Genomic DNA, 17,979 nt, shown 5'->3' on the forward strand with positions numbered 1-17,979 from the left:
TTCATTTTGTATCTAATATTATTCTTAGAACAACCTTTTGTAGTATCTGGACACTATTGCCTTTGTATTATTAATGAAGACATTGGAGTTGGAATTTAGAAAGGTTAAGTAACATGCCCTGGATCACAGAGCTAACAAATAACAGAGCTGGGGCTCAAACACAGGCCAGTCTGAGTCCATAGCCCTCCCTACACATGCTGACCTATAGGTGTCCCTGTGGGGCAGGTAGGTAGACAAAGTGTCCTGGGTTCCTTTTCTCCATAAGGATTACCTTTTAAGATGTTAGCTTCACTTTTGTGTGTGTATGCTCAGTTTCTCAGTTGTGACCAACTCTTTGCAACCCCATGGACTATAGCCCACCAGGCTCCTCTGTCCATGGAATTTTCCAGGCAAGAATACTGGGAGTAGGTTGCCATTCCCCACTCCAGGGTATCCTCCCAATCCAGGGATTGAATCCGAGTTTCTGGTGTCTCCTGCATTGGCAGGAGGATTTGTTGCTTGGCATGTAGGAGTCAATTTCCTTTCTCCAGACACCTGAAAATAACAAAAGAACATTGGCTCTGTTCAAAAGCAAAAACTTGATCTTCATATTGACTTTGACTTTTCAGAAGTGCCTGGACACTGCCCGTCTCTCCCCCTGCCCTGTTTTTTGTTTTTTTTTCTTCTTCTTCCTCATCTGGGTCCCTTCCACTTTGTATTTATTCTCTCTTTCTCTCTCTCCTGCTCTCTCTGTGTATCATTTATCTCTTTAATAGCAGTGTACTGGGCCGGTGATAGTATCCTAAATCCTAGATGTTAATTCCATTCTCTCCATTTCTGTGGGGTAGTGGATAGGTTCGGAAGTGTGTTTCGATATGAGAGCTTCTCAGTAGATACCTGTCACTCTGGAACTCTGAGTATGACGAAGTCTACCTTTACGCAGACAGACACTCTCACTGGTGTTGCTCTTCCAAGGAACTTCACTGAATTAGAAACAGAAATTCAGACGAGCATCTGGATTCTTCAGAGAAAAACAATAAGAAAATAAGTGATGTGTAACAAAGCAAAATAAATACTCCAAATTGGCCTGATTAAAAACCAACAAGAAGCCTGTTTTATATAAATATATATATAAAATAAGATAAATCCAAGATGTAGTTCCTCCTGAGATAATTATTTTGGTCTTCCCTGGGGCCAGGTTTTATGTCCTAAGAAAAGATTTACAACTCAAATAAGCAGTAGGAACAAATTAACTGCCAAGAGCTTCCTCTCAGTGATGCTGTTGATAGCCACGGTAAAATGATTATAAATCTATTAGTAAGGGAGACATCACTGATGTGTTGTTTTAAAAGTTTGAGATATGAGGTTCTCATTAATCCATGAAAATGTTTAAATGAGCCATTTCATACTATAAAATGCCCTTTGACTCGAGTGTCTAAAAGACATCCTAACACACAACAGTTCTGTTTTCAGTTATACTTCTCTTTTCCTTGAGTATAATTAAAGCCTGCATAGGAATTGGAAAAGATTAAAATTGGTGAATGAAATAATTTTGTGTTTTTACAAATAGAAAGGAAAAAAAAAAAAGATGAAGAATCTCCATAGCTGATGAGAATGGAAACAATTTTATCTGGAGTCTAGATTGAGCTCCTTTCACCATTTTAAAAAATAACCTCCATTCTGGCTGTGACTCTTTCCTTAATGAAATGTTAGTCTGTTGGGTAAACTGAATGGTATTATAATATCTATGGAGGAAAGGATGTGATGATATCCATTATCACTTGTTTATATACACCGTTTTCTTCCTCCACCCAGTGAAACTTGGTGAGGAAGTTGGATTAGCAACCTTTGTGATTGTGTCCAATTTAAACAAATTGTGTATCTCTATCACTTGGTACTGTGTTAATCTATGACTTTTTCTAGCCACTTTAGTGGTCATTTGGATCCCCACATTCTCAACTATGAACTGTCTGTAGGTTGTCTTTTGATTCGGTCTAAACTACAAGAGGCAATTGGAATTCTGCAAGTAGGCCATACATTCTCTGTATTTTTATTACTCTTTCAGAGCTTTGTTGTTGTTCAGTCACTAAGTTGCATCCGACTCTTTGTAACTTCATGGACTGCAGCATGCCAGGCTGCTCTGTCCTCCACTATCTCTCAGAGTTTGCTCAAATTCATGTCCATTGTGTCAGTGATGCTATGGAATCATTTTGTCCTCTGCCATCTCCTTCTCCTTTTGCCTACAATGTTTCCCTGCATCAGGGTCTTTCCCAATGAGTTAGGCTGTTAGCATCAGGTGGCCAAAATATTAGATCTTTAGCATCAGTCATGAATATTCAGGGTTGATTTCCTTTAGGATTGATCAGTGTGATCTCCTTGCTGTCCAAGGAACTCTAAAGAGTCTTCTCCAAACCACAATTTGAAAGCATCAATTCTTTGGCGCTCAGCCTTCTTTATGGTCCAACTCTCAGAGCTACCATCTCTCTCTCTCTCTTTTCCTGCTGCCTTTCTCAAAAGCCTGTACTAGTTGAGACCTCCCCACCAAACTCCCTTCAAAACTAAGAACTTGTGATTTTGCAAATATGGTTTCCATCTTGTGCCTTATTCATTCAAGATTATGTTCTTGGTTATTTCCAGTGGCTGTTACTCTGTTCACCCTAGTTGATGCCTCCTAAAATGGCAACAAAACTTCAAATTCACTTACTTCTTGATGCTAAGTGTTTTCTCCTTCATGGAATGGCAACGCATAATCACAGCTTAAAATTACAATCCCTAGGACTTCCTTAGTGATCCAGTGCTTAAGAATCTTCCAGCCAATATAGGGAACATGGGTTCAATCCCTGGTCTGAGAACTAAGATTCCACATTCCTTGAAGCAGCTAAGCCCATCTGCCACAAGTACTGAGCCCACATTTTAGAGCCCAAGAGCTGCAACTAGAGAGTAGACCCTGCTCAGCATAACAAGAGAAATCTTGCCAGCAGCGTTGAGGAGCCTGTGTACCACAACCAAGACTCAGCATGCTGCTGCTGCTTAGTCGCTGCAGTCGTGTCTGACTCTGTGTGACCCCATAGATGGCAGCCCACCAGGCTCCCCCGTCCCTGGGATTCTCCAGGCAAGAATACTGGAGTGGGTTGCCATTTCCTGCTCCAATGCATGAAAGTGAAAAGTGAAAATGAAAAATGAAAGTGAAGTCGCTTAGTCGTGTCCGACTCTTTGTGACCCCATGGACTGTAGCCTACCAGGCCCCTCCGTCCATGGGATTTTTCAGGCAAGAGTACTGGAGTGGGTTGCCATTTCCTTCTCCCAGCATAGCTATAAGTAAATAAATAAATGAAATAAAAATAAAATTACAATCCCTTTGCTGCAGATTTGGAGGTGATGCCAAGATGCAGATTTAAGCCATCTAAAGCTTTTTTGCAGCCCAGGAGTTCCTCCAGTTTTTGTTTACAAAACATTTCCTCCTGTGACGATTTCTGGTGTTTGTTTTTAAATCCATATGTCTTCTTAAGTTTATTTTTCTTTATCTTTCTACTTGAAAGTAAAAGTCTGTATTTCTTATGGAAACCACAGCTCAAAATACAAACAATGTAGTGTTTTATATGATTTAGAAATTTAGCAATTATTATCTTTTATATAACAATTCCCAGGTGGTGTTAGTGGTAAAGAACCCTCCTGTCAATGCAGGAGACATAAGACACAGGTTCCATTCCAGGGTCAGAAGATCCCCTGGAGAAGGACACGGTGACCCACTCCAATATTGTTGCCTAGAGATTCCCATGGACAGAGGAGCCTGCCTCTCTACAGTCCATAGGGTCGCAAAGAGTAGGACATGACTGAAGTGACAGCATGCATGCATCTTTTGTATAAAAAATAGTATGTAATTTTCTGATTATAAATGCTTGTTGGGGCACTTTTTTCCTATTATTTTATTTAAATATTAATGCATATTTTTTTAACAAATAGTGTTTCTAACATGTTTAGCAATGTTGAAATTTGTTGTTGTTTATTTACTAAGTCATGTCCGAATCTTTTGCAAACCTTGGACTGTAGCCCACCAGGCTCCTCTCTCCATGGGATTTCCCAGGCAAGAATACTGGAGTGGGTGGCTACTTCCTTCTCTAGGGGGATCTTCCCCACCCAGGAATCAAACCAGCATCTTCTGTGTTGCAGGCAGATTCTGTATCACTAAGCCACCAGTGAAGTCCAGTATTGAAATACTATCCAGTTATAAATATATTGGATTTTTTTGTTTGTCTGTTTCAGGTGGAGGAGGCCTTAGAAGCTGTCAAAAATGCTACAAATGAGCAAGACCTTGCAAATCGCTTTAAAGAATTTGGAAAAGAGATGGTGAAACTTAACTACGTAGCTGCGAGAAGACAACAGGTAGGAAAAATTTTGGAAACCTAGGGGAGAAGACCTTGATGCTGAGAAAGACTGAGGGCAGGAGAAGAAGGGGGAGACAGGATGAGATGGTTGGATGGCATCACTGACTCGGTGGACATGAGTTTGTGCAAACTCCCAGAGATAGTGAAGGATGGGGATGCCTGGCGTGCTGCAGTTCATGGGGCTGCAAAAAGTCGGACACAACTGAGCGACTGAACAACAACAACAAGGGGAGAAAGCGAGTGAGTTTGCATAATCTTGCAGTTTTGTAGACCTGGACAATTCATCATCGACTGCATCAACCACTTGTCAGATCATCAAATACCCTAGGACCTATGATCACAAAGGCAGTTTCCTACTTGGGTCACATCTGGTCCCACTGTACACTGCTGGTGCTCCCGGTCCCCCTGGGGACTTACAGTTGATCACAGGCCACCTGCCTTACTGGTGCGGACCACCCTGCCAACCCCACCAGACTCTAACCTTTCTCTCTCTCTTTTTTTTAACCTTTATTTATTTTTTTAATGTAAGAAATTGCATTAAAAATTGTAATTTGACACTCCCCCATTTTGCAACATATCTAGAATAATATGTTGTGTGAATTTTTGCTGTACAGCGAAGTTATTGAGTTATACATATAGATACAGTTTTAAAAAATATTCTTTTCCATTATGTTTTAACTCTGGATATTGAACATAATTCCCAGTGCTAAACAGCAGGACCCTATTGTTTATCCATTCTGCATGTAAGAGTTGCATCTACTGACCCCAGACTCCTAATCCATCCCTCCCTATACCTATCCCCCTTCACACCACAGGTCTGTTCTTGATGTCTGACCTGATTAAAATAAAAAATGTCAGACTGGTGTGGCAGTGTGGCCACTCCCTGGGCTCTTGGGCTTCAGTTTTTACCTCCCCACCCTGTGGACAGCACCATATATATACAACACCTCTCTCCCAAGTGTGCAGCATGCAGAGTAAAATTTTATGAAAGAGATTAAGAAAACATGAGGAAAAATAGAGGAAAGGCAGAGAGAGAGAGAGAGTGAAGGAAGAGAGAAGGAGAGCACAGGTATTGAGTCATGTCGAGGAAGGTGGGTGGCCTGGGTTTTCTCTGCCTCCCATTGTCCCAAGATCGCACCTCCATTTGGCCAGCTCTGTTTGTTCTATAGGTACCATTAGAATTGTGTGTTCCAAAGAGTGTATCTTTTTCTTTCTTCTTAGCAAATAGCATCTTTAAATATGGGGAGATTTGTTAAAATCCTCTTCACCTGCCCTCTTGACTGCTCCCAGGATTTCTGGCAACTTCCAGTGATTTTTTCTAATGTTCTCTATGACCAGCAGGAAAGTTCTAGCCAACATTTTGAGTGTTCATCTGTACCAAACAGAAGTAATACCTGGGTTACAAATCTGACCAAGATCTAGTCCCTTTCCCCAAAGAGCTTCTACTGCTTTGTGATGGGCACACAGGCATGATTTTGTTGTTGTTCGGTTGCTCAGCTGTGTCTGACTCTTTGCAACCCCATGGACTACAGCACGCCAGGCTTCCCTGTCTTCCACTATTTCCCTGAGTTTGTATGATTTTAGTTCATGCGATTACTTTCAGGTATTTTGTTATCAACAGAATCCTTTGTTCAGGTGGAGTCTTGCTTGGTAGCCCACGATGTGTAGTGTGGTTAGGAGTGAAGTCACTCTGAAGCAAAGCTTTAAGGCCCAGAAGCTATTTATTTAGCTTGTTTCAATACCTGACCAAACAAAAAATTACATTGACTTTTAATTTCAGTGAACCTAGCAGGAGGCTGTGGAGAAAGGTGGGCACCAGAACACTCAGAGTCTTGAAAGTGTTCTGATTTTATTGTAAGTAAGTAGCAAGTGGTTGAACAGTTCAGAGTTTGGTATCAAAGTCTCAGATGTACGTTTTCATATTTTTCTAGATATGTTGCAAAGAAGGGGTAGTGTCAAAGAGGAGGGACTAGTTGCGGATGGGTGGGACTGAAGTCGACTAGATGAGTGACAGTTTTTGGAAAAACTTTGTCAAAAGTCCAGGCTCTTGTTCAACTCATCCGAAAGTTAGCTGGGTTAGGAACACAAAAGTGCAAAGGAAAAATAAACACACATTCTGAGGCTGAGAAGTAAAGAGAACAAAGTAGCAGTTTATTCAGGGCAGAAGCAAAAGTTAAGGAGAGGAGTGTGGGAGTCCTTTGGACCCAGTCATGCCCCACAGGGTGGTTGATTTGCCATTTATCTTGTAGCCCTTTGAATGGGTAGGGGTCTTTTTGATTAGGGATTGAACATTCACTGAGGGAAGAGCTGATGTATGTCCTGGATTGCACCAGCATGCATCAGCTCTTGGTCCTGGCATTTTTCTCCTGAAGCCACGCTACAGGTATTCTAAGAGCTGTTTTTCCCTTTAAATTCTCCCGCATCAGGCACCACACGTGGAAGGTCCTGCATTTATATTGTACCTGCTCCATGGTTTTCATGCTCAGAGTTTCTTGCTCAGATGCTGCAGAGTTTCTGTTTTAGTTGCCATTCCTTCATGCGTTGTGGTCTCATTAAGAGAAAAAAAACAGTGTATTACTCAGCCATCAAAAAGAATACTTTGGAATCAGTTCTAATGAGGTGGATGAAACTGGAGCCGATTATACAGAATGAAGTAAGCCAGAAAGAAAAACACTAATACAGTATACTAACGCATATATATGGAATCTAGAAAGATGGTACTGATAACTCTGTATGTGAGACAGCGAAAGAAACACAGATGTATAGAACAGTCTTTTGGACTCTGTGGGAGAGGGAAGCGGGGATGATTTGGGAGAATGGCATTGAAACATGTATAATATCATATATGAAACGAATCTCCAGTCCAGGTTTTTGATGCAGGATACAGGATGCTTGGGGCTGGTGCACTGGGATGACCCAGAGGGATGGTATGGGGAGGGAGGTGGGAGAGGGGTTCAGGACTGGGAACATGTGTACACCCGTGGCGGATTCATGTTGATATATGGCAAAACCAATGTAATATTGTAAATTAATTAGCCTCCAATTAAAATAAATAAATTTAAATTTAAAAAAAGGAGGTGACTTTGTCTTCTGCCTAATGCCTACACTTGATGAGGCCATCCCGGGGCCCCGCCCTGTCCTTCCTGCCACAGAGATGGTCTCCTTTAGCATGGCAGCAGTAAAGATGGAGAAAAGCCTAGGGAGTCCAAATTTACATTGAAAATAGAACACTCAGGACCTGCTGTGGAATTGGCTATGGGAGCTTAGGGAGTGATGTGACCAGTTCACATCTGAGGACCTGTCTCAGCAAATATGTACATGGTGGTGAATTTACTGAGATGGGTGAAGACTGGAAAGCGGCCAGTCTTCTAGCAGTATCAAGTGGTATCAAGATATCATAGTTAAATACATTGATTTTGAGATTCTTATAAGATATCCATGTAGAAATGTCAAATAGCAGAGAGATGAGGGGAGATCAAACCTCATCAAATCATCAGCATGTAACTGATATTAAAATCCATGGGAATACTATGAGATATTCATCTCAGAAGGCCCATACATATGATTTATTTTTATCTCATTAACATCATTTTAACTAGTTGCTGTTTCAAACTCTCTTTTTTTTTTAATTAATTTTATTTTATTTTTAAACTTTACATAATTGTATTAGTTTTGCCAAATATCAAAATGAATCCACCACAGGTATACCTGTGTTCCCCATCCTGAACCCTCCTCCTCCTCCCTCCCCATACCATCCCTCTGGGTCGTCCCAGTGCACCAGCCCCAAGCATCCAGTATCGTGCATTGAACCTGGACTGGCATCTCGTTTCATACATGATATTTTACATGTTTCAATGCCATTCTCCCAAATCTTCCCACCCTCCCTCTCCCAGAGTCCATAAGACTGTTCTATACATCAGTGTCTCTTTTTGCTGTTTTCATATACAGGGTTATCATTACCATCTTTCTAAATTCCATATATATGCGTTAGTATACTGTATTGGTGTTTTTCCTTCTGGCTTACTTCACTCTGTATAATAGGCTCCAGTTTCATCCACCTCATTAGAACTGATTCAAATGTATTCTTTTTAATGGCTGAGTAATACTCCATTGTGTATATGTACCACCGCTTTCTTATCCATTCATCTGCTGATGGGCATCTAGGTTGCTTCCATGTCCTGGCTATTATAAACAGTGCTCGATGAACATTGAGGTACACGTGTCTCTTTCCCCTTCTGGTTTCCTCAGTGTGTATGCCCAGCAGTGGGATTGCTGGATCATAAGGCAGTTCTATTTCCAGTTTTTTAAGGAATCTCCACACTGTTCTCCATAGTGGCTGTACTAGTTTGCATTCCCACCAACAGTGTAAGAGGGTTCCCTTTTCTCCACACCCTCTCCAGCATTTATTATTTGTAGACTTTTGGATCGCAGCCATTCTGACTGGTGTGAAATGGTACCTCATAGTGGTTTTGATTTGCATTTCTCTGATAATGAGTGATGTTGAGCATCTTTTCATGTGTTTGTTAGCCATCTGTATGTCTTTTTGGAGAAATGTCTATTTAGATCTTTGGCCCATTTTTTGATTGGGTCATTTATTTTTTCTGGAGTTGAGCTGTAGGAGTTGCTTGTATATTTTTGAGATTAGTTGTTTGTCAGTTGCTTCATTTGCTATTATTTTCTCCCATTCTGAAGGCTGTCTTTTCACCTTGCTAATAGTTTCCTTTGATGTGCAGAAGCTTTTAAGTTTAATTAGGTCCCATTTGTTTATTTTTGCTTTTATTTCAATATTCTGGGAGGTGGGTCATAGAGGATCCTGCTGTGATGTATGTCGGAGAGTGTTTTGCCTATGTTCTCCTCTAGGAGTTTTATAGTTTCTGGTCTTACGTTGAGATCTTTAATCCATTTTGAGTTTATTTTTGTATATGGTGTTAGAAAGTGTTCTAGTTTCATTCTTTTTACAAGTGGTTGACCAGATTTCCCAGCACCACTTGTTAAAGAGGTTGTCTTTAATCCATTGTATATTCTTGCCTCCTTTGTCAAAGATAAGGTGTCCATATGTGCGTGGATTTATCTCTGGGCTTTCTATTTTGTTCCATTGATCTATATTTCTGTCTTTGTGCCAGTACCATACTGTCTTGGTAACTGTGGCTTTGTAGTAGAGCCTGAAGTCAGGTAGGTTGATTCCTCCAGTTCCATTTTTCTTTCTCAAGATCGCTTTGGCTATTCGAGGGTTTTTGTATTTCCATACAAATTGTGAAATTATTTGTTCTAGCTCTGTGAAGAATACTGTTGGTAGCTTGATAGGGATTGCATTGAATCTATATCTACCTAAAGAAACTAAAGACCTATATATAGAAAACTATAAAACACTGGTGAAAAAAATCAAAGAGGACACTAATAGATGGAGAAATATACCATGTTCATGGATTGGAAAAATCAATATAGTGAAAATGTTTCAAACTCTTTCAAGAAAATTTAGAAAAGAAGGAAAAAGGCACATGGCCATCTATCAGCCACAAAAACGTGGTACTAATATTTTGGTAGATTGCCTTTCAATTGCTTATCTTCATATTTTGACATTTATATTCATGCTATACATATAAGTATGCATGTTGTATTCTTCTTTTTATTTATATTACCCATTTTATTAGTTTATGGAAACTTCTTTTAATATCTACATAAAGAGTCCGGGGACTTCCTTGGTGGCTAGGTGGTAAACAATCTGCCTGCAATACAGGAGATATGGGTTCAATCCCTGGGTCGGGACGATCCTATGGAGAAGGGAATGTCTACCAACTCCAGTATCCTTGCTTAGAGAAATCCCTAGACAGAGGAGCCTGGGGGGCTACAGTCCATGGGGTCGCAAAGAATCAGACATGAATGAACAACTAACACTTTCACTTCATAAAGAGTCCATCACATGAGACCTTCAGTAGTTTACTTAACCAGTTCTTCATAACTCAGCATTTACATTGTTTACAGTTTTCTTCCATGTGATTAAAAATGTTTCTAAAAATATCTTTATGAAAAGAATTTCCTAACTTCTATTTCTCACTTTCATATTTAGATTTTCTTATTAGTGTAGATATCCCAGAATGGACTATAAAATTTCTGGCCAGGCATTCTGGAAGTTAATTAAGACCCTTTATAACTTCCAATGGCACTGCCTAGATTGTCCAGTGTAAAGGATTCCCTCACATGTTGGTTCCCTATTTATCTGTGTTGAGCTTTAGGGCTAAAAATAAGTTGTCTCGGTTTAGAAATGTTGTTGACTGGCATTGATCCATTAGTCCCTAAGCAGAAGGGGATAGATGGCTCAATTGTTTACTGCTTTTTAAAATAAATTTATATATTTCATTATTTTTAATTATTTGAGTGTTTGTTGCTGCTTGGGGACTTTCTCTAGTTGTTGTGAGCAGGGGCTACTCTTTGTTGCAGTTCACAGGCTTCTCATTCCGGTGACTTCTCTTGTTGCAGAGCACAGGCTTTAGGCACATGGGCTTTGGTAGTTGCAGCCCTGGGGCTCTAGGATACGTGGGCTTCAGTAGTTGTGGCACACAAGCTCAGAAGTTGTCACACATGGGCTCAGTTGCCCCACATCATGTGGAATCTTCCTGGATGGGGGATCGCACTCATGGCCCCTGCATTGGCAGCCAGATTCCTTTCCACGGGGCCACCAGGGAAGTCTGATTGTTTACTTCTTATTGTCAGTTTGTCTTACCAATCCTAGATATCAAATATAATGTGCTTGTCTCAGAATTATTTTGATGGAAAAAAAGAGAGGATGAGATTTACTGTTTCCAGGTCATCCATCTATTATGCACCAACTGAGCAAATAGGAATAGAACCCCAGTGGTTCAAATACCCTCTAATGATACATTTTGAAACTAGAGAAATTTTCTCCCAGAGATGCTCAGCTGGCAGCCCTGCATGGCTCTGAGAGAACAGTATTGCCTTTAATATTTCTAAAAATACTGTGAACATTTTCTTAACAATACTCTTTAAAGATGAAAATAAAGAGATTCCCCAGTGGTACTATTTTGACATCCAAAACTTAGAAAGCAAATCATCTGTGATCTATTTTCTTTATTATTCCCTAAACTAAAATGATAGATCTGCCATCAAAAGCGTTTTTTTTTTTTTTAACTGAACCCCATTCTGAAAATGATAATGAAGTGCCAGTGATGCAGTAAGCAAAATCAGACGAGTTTGATTTCCCATGTTTGTAATTGTAATTGATTATGGAGGCAGGCGCAGTGTCATAAGATTGAAGATTGGGTTTTCCATCTGCTGATAACTAACTGATCCACGCAAGCCACTTATTTTGTTGGTGGCTCAGGTTTTACAGTCTTGCAGCATTATTTATTGGATGCATTTTTATGAGCCAGACATTGTGCTATTGACTGAAGAAGCACTGAACAAGATAGCTAGGGCTCTTTGCTCTCATTAGACTTACAGTTTAGGAGAAAGACATATACTTATATAAATGCAGTAAAGCATGATGCATTTTAATGATTGGAGGGAAGAGGGCCTTGTGGGAACAGCTAGAAGGAGAGGTAGCTTAGAGAGTTGGATGGAGAGTGGGTTTTCAGGAGATGGACCCCATCAAGGGAAAGGATAGGCTGGAATAGGGAAGCTCAGATATTTCACATGGGAAGAGCAGTATGTACAAATTCTTGGCAGCTAGAGAGAGGAGATAGTTTCTAAAATATATGTAGAAAAAATATTTCTTCACTTGTTTTCCTACACTGACATGTAATTCTTAAATTTGTATTGCATTTTTAAAAAGCTTTATTTACTTTTAATTGGTGGATTAAATTAAAATTTTGTGTTGGTTTGTGCTGTTCAACAATGTGAATCATTCATAATCATAATATAATCGTTCATAATTATAATACTCTTTAAAGCTGAAAATAAAGAAACTCCCCAGTGGGTACTATTTTGACATCATATCCCCTTCCTGTTAAGCCTCTCTCCCCTTCCCGCCATTCTACCCCTCTAGGTCATCACAGAGCACCAGGCTTGGCTCCCTTTGTTATTTAGCAACTTCCCACTATCTGCTTTACACATGATAGTATATATATGTCAAGTCATCATATATATATACTGCTTTCTCAAGTCGTCCCACCCTCACCTTCCCCCACTGTGTCCACAACACAACTCTCAACTAAGTTCATCAGTAGCGTTTTTCTAAATTCCATATATATGCATTAATATAGAATACTTGTTTTTCTCTTCCTGACTTCTTTCAGCCTGTATAAGAGGCTCTAGTTTCATCCACCTCATTACAACTGACTCAAATTTGTGCCTTTTAATGGCTGAGTAATACTCCATTGACTAAATCTACCACAATTTCTTTATCCATTCATCTGTCGATGGACATCTAGGCTGCATTCACGCCCTTGCTATTGTAAATAGTGCTGCAGTGAACATTGGGGTATACATGTCTTTTAGAATTGCAGTTTTCTCGGGGTATATATGCCCAGTAGTGGGATTGTTGGGTCATATGGAATTTCCCAGGCACAAAATTATTTTATGTTATGATTTTAGGTTGGTAACTTAAATAATATATGTCATGAAATGAGCATCTCGACTTGGAATTCGGAGAGTATAAATATTTTATATTGTTGTTCAGTTGCTAAGTTGTGTCCAACTCTGTGACCCCATGGACTGCAGTATGCTATGCTTCCCTGTCCTTCACCATCTCCTGGAGTTTGCTCAAACTCATGTCTTATAGTTCTACTTTTTTACCTTTGTATTGATCAATACAAATTAGATTTAATGACATACCAATACCACATGTAGTCATTACACAGCATCTTATAAACAAAGTAAAATATTAACTGAATACAAATAAAATTGATGTGGTCCTAGAAGTCTGTGGCTCTAAGCTCTGTTACAGATACTTTCATGGCAAGCTTCACATTTGTGTTTTGCACACACAGGAGCTGAAGGACCCTCACTGTCGAGATGAGATGGCAGCCGCTCGAGGAGCTCTGAAGAAGAATGCCACAATGCTATACACAGCCTCCCAAGCTTTTCTCCGCCACCCAGACGTTGCTGCCACCAGAGCCAACCGAGATTACGTGTTCAAACAAGTCCAGGAGGCCATTGCCGGCATCTCCAATGCTGCTCAAGCTACCTCTCCCACCGATGAAGCCAAAGGCCACACGGGCATTGGGGAGCTGGCTGCGGCTCTGAACGAGTTTGATGTAAGCATCTGGGTGATGTATCCAGAGGGGAGTATGTTTTCACTGAGAAAACGTATTAGGGATGAAGGGATACCAAGATAGTATTGACTTACCTCTTTTGGAGGCTTATAATAGTAAGATATGTCACTCTTACTAGGAATCTGACATCTTGGTAGAAACCTAGTACTGGTCTTTGAAGGAACTGACAATTATATTTAAGAATCTGATTGTATTCAAGCAGAAACCCTGAATACTGTAACTTTCCTTACTGTTACAGTAAGGACAGTTTTTAATTTGCAAGTTTATCTTCATTATTAAGGGTTTCTGCTATGGCTCAGTGAGTAAAGAATCCACCTACAATGCAGGAGACATGCAGCTTTGATCCCTGGGTCAGGTCAGGAAGATCCCCTGGGGGAGCAACCCAGCAGGCTACAGTCCAAAGGGTCCCAAAGAACCAGACACGACTGAGCAACTAAGCACACAGCACTTCATTATTGAAGAGGCAAATGTCCTAGGCAGTGTAGGTGTACAGTACCCATATGTTGTGTCTGAGTAAAGGATTGCTCTCAGTTTCTTGATTTTTCAGTCCCTGGCGATCAAACTCCATTGTTCTCTCATCCTATCCAGGATCCCGTTCTTCCTTGCATCAGGACTGCCTCACCGCGCCCCAGGTGGCACCTCTGCTAGTCCCCTGAATGACTCACGTTCTGAACCTGCTGTTTCTAGGGGTGTGTCCCAATGAGGGAAGCAGTGGAAGGAGGGCTCAGTGAGCCTGGGTATATTCGAGGCAACAAAATGAGCTGGAAGGATGCCTGTCATCAACGGTCCAGGCTAACAGCTCTCACCACTCTCTGGGTCAGGATATGGCCCATCTGTGAAAAGTTGGAATTCAGTTGAGTTTATCCCATTTTCAGTGAGAGCCTATATGTGTTGTGAGCTACAGACATTTGTAAATAAGTAGCATCTGCTTTTAAGAGTTATGCTTTCCTATAGAGGAGAAAAAGGACAAAGAATGAACCAAGACTCTAAATGATAAAATACAATGTAACAGAAATTCACAGGAGAAAAATCAGTTATTTAACAGCTGTGTAAAAAAATGATGATTTTGCTCTTGGATATGTAGACATGAATTTTTGGCAGGAGATGATTGACTGCATGTTAGAAAAGAGGACCAGGAGAAAATGATAATTAAAGGCATGGAAATGGATGATACAAAGGAGAGATAATTATAACACTTTATATACAGATAAGGGCTTCCCTAGTGGCTCAGTAAAGAATTCTCCTGCGATGTAGGAGACCCAGGTTTGATCCCTGGGTGTGGAAGATCCCCTGGAGAAGGGAAATGCTACCCATTCTAGTGTTCTTGCCTGGAGAATCCCATGGATAGAGGAGCCTGAAGTCCATGGGATGGCAAAGAGTCGGACATGACTGAGTGACTAAGCATGCACACATACCCAGATAATAGGCATACACAGATAATTCTTCCCTGTTTTCACAGACGGCTCTCCTCTTTCCCTTATTTTTTTAAGTTAGTCAAAGAAATATATATATACATATTGAACTCAGACTATGTATTATTTCCAAAGTATTTTATAAGGATTAATTGTAATAAATTTCAAGTATTTACCAGAAATTGGGTCTTAATATGTAGTGTATTCACAAAGGTTTAGGAGACAACATAAAATTCATTAGAACTAATAAGACACTTCAATAAGTTTATCAGTTTTAAAATAAACATATAAAAGTCACTAGATTTCCATACTGTAAAAAAAAAAATGAAATAATGGAAAAGAGATCCTGTTTACAAAGTGAACAGTAAAAACAATACTTTTATTTTACTAAATTTACAAAATTATTATTTTAATACTTAATTTTATTTATTTATAGATGCTAGAAATAATCCTGATACAGATACAGAGGACATAAGAGAGGAAATTGAATACTCTACTAAGGGGTGAATGAGTGAGTGAAAGTCGCTTACTTGTGTCCGACTCTGTGACCCCATGAATGGTAGCCTGCCAGGCTCCTCTGGCCGTAAAATTCTCCAGGTGGGAATACTGTAGTGGGTTGCCATTCCCTTCTCTGGGGGATCTTCCTGATCCAGGGGTAGAACCTAGGTATCCCACATTGCAGGCAGATTCTTTACCATCAGAGCCACTAGGGAAACCTTTACCAGGGGGAAGTTTTCCTTTTTGGTAAAAGATGTCAGGATCAGAGGTAGGAAAAACTGTTGACCATATCAATTTTTGTAAGATTCATACAGTCCTTATAAGAATTCTAGGAGGGTGTTTTTTTGGAACTTGATAGAGTGATGATAAGGGTTTTTTGTTGGTTTGTTTTTCTGGAATATGAATGGATGAACCCACAATTTAAGGAAACAAAAGTGAGTAGGTCATGCACTTAGATATTAACACATTGTAATGCCATATTTTTAGTGAGTACATTAGACAAAAAATGTCTCATCAGTTAAACAGAATAGAAAATTACAGTGTCAAATACAAAATTATTTCATGAAATGATGCTTTTTTTTTTGGAAATGGTGCTTTTTAAAATTAAGAATAGGTAGATTATTTAGATTTTGATCAATTGCAGTATAATCATAGTTTATTTTATAATAAAAAAGTAAACAGTAAAACCTAAGTGAGGACCTGGTAATAATGTAGAGGTGCACATACAGAGGACTCTCTTGAAGGACAGTCCAGACACTTCAGTAGCTGCCACCTTCTTCCCAAGAACATGATGCCTGCAGCTTCCCGTTCTCATTCTATCTCGATGATTTTCATTAAAAGGAGCCTTTGCTGCTGCTGCTAAGTCGCTTCAGTCGTGTCCGACTCCAGAGTGCCTGGGATTCTCCAGGCAAGAATACTGGAGTGGGTTGCCATTTCCTTCTCCAATGCATGAAAGTGAAAAGTGAAAGTGAAGTTGCTCAGTCATGTCCGACTCTTAGTGACCCTATGGACTGCAGCCCACCAGGCTCCTCCGTCCATGGGATCCTCCAGGCAAGAGTACTGGAGTGGGGTGCCATTGCCTTCTCCGAAAAGGAGTCTTTAGCCACAGTGAATTTAACAATCGAGGCATCACTGGGTATTATACCTTTAGACTCAGAAGATAAAAACTTAAGGCCATATGGGGAAAATCTATTAGTAAAATATGTTGATATACTTTCCACCTGTTCTAATAGGGTGGCATCTTCTCATGCTGGACAAGGAAGGCTTTGGGAAATTAACACATGAATATAATAATTGAAGTTATTTTTAAAAATAAAAACTGTCTAAAAAATTAACTAATTCACTAATTATATTTTGTTAACTTTATATATCATTATACATATTAACTAGGTGGTTTATTCTTACATTAAGTATATGTAAACTAAGTCATTGTATATTCTATTAGCTACGTGTATTAACCAAATAATATTCTATTATTAAATGACTATTAGTTCTCAAGCTATGTAAATTGCATAAAGCATTATTTAATGTCTAAAATTTTGTTTCTCAGATGTTGACAAAAATCAACATGTGGAACTGTCTCAATTAGCGGTAGAATTAGATACTAACTCCATTTGGTGTGGATCCCTAAAAACAGTTATTTAATAAATGCAATTAATTTCAGTACCTTCTCAAAAGTAATAATGCTACCACTGGTGTAATGCTACACCAAAAATCTGGATAGCACTTAACGATATTTGAAATTTTCTCACTAAAAATAATGTTCTATTGCTCTTTACTTTGTAACAAAATTACACATTTCTCTTCCATATTTACATAATGAATATTTTAGCATTTTTTATTTCCCAGGCATATTGGCTTGAAATTGATTTAGAATTCACAGGCATCTGTCTTGAATTCTAAATGCTATTCTCAGATATTAAACAAATTGATATTACATTGGATGAGAAACTCACTCAGACTTCCTGTGATTTACTTTTCTGGTAACATTCCTTCCTGATGCTTGGTTTAATGCTTGCCAAGGTAATAGGAATTTGAAAAAGTCAAACAACTTTGAGATTCTGAAGTAAAAGGAACCATATAAATAGAAAATACATTTTCAGTCGTCTCCTGATGTTGAAGTCCATTTCATAATAATAGTCATCATTGTGTCAAACAGTTTTTCAAGAGGTAGGATGCAGAAGTGGCTTTGAGTTTCTTAGTAAATTAAGTACAAGGGAAAAATTAGTATTTTTGCCTTCATCTAAAATTATAGGATTGATTTTTACCTGGGTAGTTATAATTAGATCTCAATGATTGGTGATTGATTTTCTGGTGCTGTTATCCTGTCTACATGAATAGTTGCTGTAGTGATTTATCCAATAAAAGACTGAAGTAAGAAACCTGGTATTTTAACAACTTGAAACTGTTAAGACAGTCTCTAATGATACAACAGCAAAAAGTAAAATGACTGCTAATCAGTGGCACTATCAGCCT

At 39.3% G+C, this 17,979-nt stretch overlaps 1 protein-coding gene across 1 annotated transcript in view; it reads left to right on the plus strand.

Annotated features, from left to right (window-relative positions):
• CTNNA2 (catenin alpha 2) overlaps window positions 1-17,979 on the plus strand; it is a 1,382,498-nt gene that overhangs the window by 469,515 nt on the left and 895,004 nt on the right. The window contains exons 5-6 of the mRNA XM_070379403.1: window positions 4,243-4,362; window positions 13,310-13,576. Coding sequence (XP_070235504.1) covers window positions 4,243-4,362; window positions 13,310-13,576 — 387 coding nt within the window. The remainder of the gene's footprint in view (window positions 1-4,242; window positions 4,363-13,309; window positions 13,577-17,979) is intronic.

Source organism: Bos mutus, chromosome 11 (genome assembly GCF_027580195.1).
Source record: "Bos mutus isolate GX-2022 chromosome 11, NWIPB_WYAK_1.1, whole genome shotgun sequence".
Lineage (NCBI taxonomy): Eukaryota > Metazoa > Chordata > Mammalia > Artiodactyla > Bovidae > Bos > Bos mutus.